The sequence below is a fragment of the Haplochromis burtoni genome, unplaced genomic scaffold (assembly GCF_018398535.1).
Source record: "Haplochromis burtoni strain Fernald_Lab_line unplaced genomic scaffold, NCSU_Asbu1 Contig_646, whole genome shotgun sequence".
Classification (NCBI taxonomy): domain Eukaryota; kingdom Metazoa; phylum Chordata; class Actinopteri; order Cichliformes; family Cichlidae; genus Haplochromis; species Haplochromis burtoni.
Window position 1 is genome coordinate 129,137 of NW_024583007.1, and position 5,114 is coordinate 134,250.

General features: G+C 43.4%; 1 protein-coding gene across 1 annotated transcript in view; it reads left to right on the top strand.

Moving 5' to 3' along the window:
- The window catches only part of sdf2l1 (stromal cell-derived factor 2-like 1), an 11,432-nt gene extending 7,025 nt beyond the window's left edge, over positions 1–4,407 (top strand). Inside the window, exons 2-3 of the mRNA XM_005949356.3 lie at positions 3,509–3,705; positions 3,801–4,407. Coding sequence (XP_005949418.1) covers positions 3,509–3,705; positions 3,801–4,079 — 476 coding nt within the window. The 3' untranslated portion in view covers positions 4,080–4,407. The remainder of the gene's footprint in view (positions 1–3,508; positions 3,706–3,800) is intronic.
- The last annotated feature ends 707 nt before the right edge of the window (positions 4,408–5,114 follow it).

The following is a 5,114-nucleotide window of genomic DNA, read 5'->3' on the forward strand; positions in this document are numbered from 1 at the left end:
ATGGTTTGGTCTTGGATGTTTCATTTGATCTTGGATGTAGTGAGCGACGTACGAAGCACAGGGCCCTGCCCATGAAATTCAGTAAAAAAAACAAAAACAAAACTGGTTTCTTGCAAGTGAGTTTGGGCAGAGCTGTAATGGCAGCTGCACTAGCTGCAGTCTTCCACGTGTATTTTTTTCCTGTGCTAGTGGTTGCTCTTTTCCTGTCAGCATGTAAGGATGGACAAGAACAATTGTAGGTGTATGCTAGACTCATCTGTTCTGGAAAAACTGCAGCCTTGGTACATAAGCTCCCTACCATGCCAGTGGTACTTGACAGATAATTAAATAAATACACATTATTATACATATTATATCAAAGGGTATCATAAGTATCAATTCTGGTGACATCCCTGATAATTAACAATATAAAATATATACCTAAAGTCTGAACAGGGACGTCCACTTTTACACAAGATCTTCAACATGTGGATGTGACAGGATCTGATGTTGAATAATCTTGTGTACAGAGCGAGACTGATGGGGTAGTGAGCTATGTTGACCTTAAAGCCTTTCTTTCTATGTCAAAAAATTGCCCCTCTTTTTGCCCAGCTAAATCACCATAGCAACTTATTCACTATGGTAACCTGGTTGGGAGCAGGTTATGTGTTTCGGTTCAAAATTGTCTGCAAGAGATTCTTGAATGTTTAAGTGCATTAGACTGCTGTTCAACTTCACTGTCAGCTGTAAAGTACCAGCTGAGACTGCACTGTGTTGTCACTGGAATGTGCATGTGTTCAGCTGGTGCTGCAGAATGGCCAAATGTTTTCATACATAATTCTAAATACAGAATTAAGCTGCTTGTTCTCATTTATACTGCTAGAATTACAACTACTAGGACACAGGACATACACCAAGAATGAATGAATCAATGAATCTAATTAATTTCACTGTGATCTTCAGACAAAAGTGAAGTGTTTTCTACGTCTCCTATATTAGGCTGTGTGACAGTAACATTTTTACGCTATCAGTATTAATGTTAATAGTGATTTTTCTACTGCATTAAACTCTTGTCCTACTTGCAAAAGTATTACGTTTTACTGTTATATTGTTTTGATGTTCTTGTTTGGATTTTTGTCGTTGTCATCGTCATCTCTATCATCATTAGATCGTGTCTGATTGGAGTAGCCCACACTCAATGGGATGATGCAGTCCTTTTCTCGTGAGTGCGCTCAGAACCTGAAGTAGAGAGCCTGACTTATCACAGAAACCCAATAACAATCATGGCAATATACATTTCCTCCAAATAGCATTTCAGTTTTGTTATGGTAGTCAATGTTCAAAGAAAACTCAACTGTGTTGAACTTCCTTCATCGTTCACTCCTTCTGTCAGGAAGGCTTTATATCCTACGTCCCGATGAACAGAATAAAGTTTTTAGGATTTCATTACCTGGAAGATACCATAGAATAGTTTGTAACAACGCTGCTGGTTTCCTCTCAAGTATACAGACTGCACACAGTCTCCAGCAATTTCTAACGGAAGAGTTTTATTCTATATCAAAAACCTATTGATTGTCCCTCAGCAGCGCCTGTTGTTTTCAGAGAGAAGTGCATATTCAATTCAATTTTATTTATATAGCGTCAAATCACAACAACAGTCGCCTCAAGGCGTACAGTAGATCCTACAATAATAGATACAGAGAAAAAAAAACAACAATCATATGACACCCCCCCCCCCCCCCCCCATATGAGCAAGCACTTTGGTGACAGTGGGAAGGAAAAACTCCCTTTTAACAGAAAGAAACCTCCGGCAGAACCAGGCTCAGGGAGGGGCGGCCATCTGCTGCAACCGGTTGGGGTGAGAGAAGGAAAACAGGATAAACACATGCTGTTGAATAGACAGAGATGAATAACGGGTACGATTCAATGCAGAGAGGCCTATTAACACATAGAGAGTGAGAAAGGTGACTGGAAAGGGAAAAACTCAATGCATCATGGGAATCCCCCAGCAGCCTACGTCTATTGCAGCATGACTAAGGGAGGGTTCAGGGTCACCTGGTCCAGCCCTGTTGGATTGTCAGTGCAACCCTCTTCTCCCACTCTTCATACACTGACAGCAACACCGCAGGAGAAATGCCAGTACAGGCATCCAGTATCCGTAGTTTCAGGTGCTGCACATCTGGTATCTTCACACCATAGACAATTGCCTTCAGATGACCCCAAAGATAAAAGTCTAAGGGGGTCAGATCAGGAGACCTTGGGGGCCATTCAACTGGCCCACAGCGACCAATCCACTTTCCAGGAAACTGTTCATCTAGGAATGCTCGGACCTGGCACCCATAATGTGGTGGTGCACCATGTTGCTGGAAAAACTCAGGGAACATGCCAGCTTCAATGCATAAAGAGGGAAACACATCATCATGTAGCGATTTCAAATATCGAGTGGCCTTGAGGTTTCCATTGATGAAGAATGGACCCACTATCGTTTTACCCCATATACCACACCAAACCATCACTTTTGTTGGTCCAACAGTCTTGGAGGGATCCATCCAATGTGGGTTAGTGTCAGATCAATAGCGGTGTTTTTTTTTTTGCTAACTTCACCATTCACATAAAAGTTTGCCTCATCACTGAACAAAATCTTCTGCGTGAACTGAGGTTCCTGTTCCAGTTTTTGTTTTGCCCATTCTGCAAATTCTGTGCGCCAATTTGGGCCATCCTCGTTGAGATGCTGCAGTAGCTGAAGTTTGTAAGGGTGCCATTTGTGAGTAGCTAATATCCGCCGAAGGGTTGTTCAACTAATGCCACTCTCCAGTGACGTGCTATGCTGTGGGCTCTTGCTGAATGAAGCTAGGACAGCCACTGCTGTTTCTTCATTAGTGACAGTTTTCTTGCGTCCACATATTGGGCAAATCCAACACTGAACCAGTTTCGCGAAACTTAGCAAGCAGTTTGCTAACTGTAGCATGGGAGATGGGTGGTCTCGTAGGGTGTCTTGCATTGAAATCTGCTGCAATGACCCAGTTACTGCGTTCACCAGATATCAACACAATTTTGATCCGCTCCTCACGTGTTAACCTCTTCGACATGTCAATGGCTGTGAACAAAGAGAAACTTGTAAATAACTCATGGAATAATAAAGTTACGTTGAAACGTTATTTACGTTGTTATTTTGGTTAGTAATGTTCTTGCTGTGCCATAACATCTGATTAGTGATTTCGATGGAATGCAGGCTGTTATTGAAGTAAATGAGCAGAGTTGGAGATCATCTGCAGAAGGTTTTGGTTATATTAGCAAACCTTGAGAATGAAATTGCATATAATGGGCATATAGCCTGTTCTATGAGCACAATGCTCAACAACAAGTCTTTATCTACTTGGCTGCTGAATCTTAACAGGCTTGCATGCACTGAGCACTCTGTGCTTCATTGGTGGAACAGTAATTAATAATTCAAGATCAAAAGTACTATAAATGCATGATACCTCGATGCCACTTAATTGTATAATTTTGTGTGTGTGTGTGTGTGTAGGCAGTGGACAGCAGTCTGTAACTGGAGTGGAGAACGCAGATGATGCCAACAGCTACTGGCAGGTTCGTGGGAAGCCCAACAATCCATGTCTGCGTGGTGCTCCCATCAAATGTGGCCAGGCCATTCGCATCACACACATGAAGACTGGACGAAACCTCCACACACACCACTTCAGCTCTCCTCTGTCTAATAACCAGGTCAGACACACACAACTGTTTCTCTTGCTCTTTTAAACACATGTGGATGTTCACCAGGGTACAAATGCTTCCCTTCTCCTCTGCACCATCCACAGGAGGTGAGTGCTTTCGGAGAGAATGGCGAGGGTGACGACCTGGACGTGTGGACGGTTCAGTGTGAAGGCATTCACTGGGAGCGCGACGAGGCTGTGCGCTTCAAACACGTGGGCACCGACGTCTTCCTGAGTGTGACGGGCAAACAGTATGGCCACCCCATACGTGGACAGCGGGAGGTGCACGGCATGAGCTCCCCCAATCAGCACAACTGGTGGCGTACTATGGAGGGCGTCTTCATCCAGCCCAGCCAGGAACCGCTGCGCCACGATGAACTCTGACATCATCATCATCATTAGGAGACATGAGCATGGACATGCTTCTGCCTGGACCTGATGTATGACTTGACTGAGAAATCTTTTCTATGTGAAGCACTCGGGGTGTTTTGTGACATGAAGGGGGTTGGCAGGCATTATTTCTGTGTACGTAGTGTAGCCTCAATATGTTCTTTCAGCTTCTTCCTTGGAGAATGTGATGAGGGATAACATTGAGCCAGGGGAGATGCATGAGGATGGCTATAGCCCTGAAGAAAACTATCATTTGATTAATTTTGTCCAGAAATACATAATGACATGTACTGTATGTAATAAAGCCTTTCTTTATTTCATATTTGGTGTATATAGGTGTAATTAGAGCACACTTCACTGTCTGTCTTTTCGCCACTGTTCCTGTGTTTGCAAGGTTATGGTATCTGGATTCTTTGCTGAGCTTATCTAAGCTTAGCAGGTTGTCTAGATGTCTCCTGCTACCTTAACTCTAGCTGCTGCATTGGGATTGGCACGACACAAGACTGGCTCCGTTATTGATCCTGTCAGCCTTTGTTTACACTGCAGTGTACAACCTGCCAGACTCACAAGGTGGCAGAATTCTCCACCTCAGTGCTGAGTCCAATTACAATGCTTGGTTATTTATTGTAATGTGTAACAGTTGATTGTTTTACTGCGCTTTTGTAGAGTGTTGCAATGGAGGGAAACCCGTATCTTGTGACCCCATAGTCCCCCGTAGCACAATGTTGGAGGTCTTTCACAAAGTGACCACAAGCACTCTGCTCACTGTGAGTTTTCTACTGTGGCTCAGGAGATTGAGCAGTCTGGGCAAGATACTAACCCTACGTTGCTGTATGAAAGTGTGTGAATGTTAGAAAGCGCACTCTAGTTTTTTCATAAAGGCAAACTTTAAGAATGGCTCTGTGATGGAGATCAGGGCCCGTATCCCTAAAGAATCTTTGTGCAAAAAGTGGCTCCTAGCGGCCAAATTCTAAGAAAATTCTCAGAGTCATGACGTTTTCTTAGAATTTCCCCTAAAAGTGACACGAC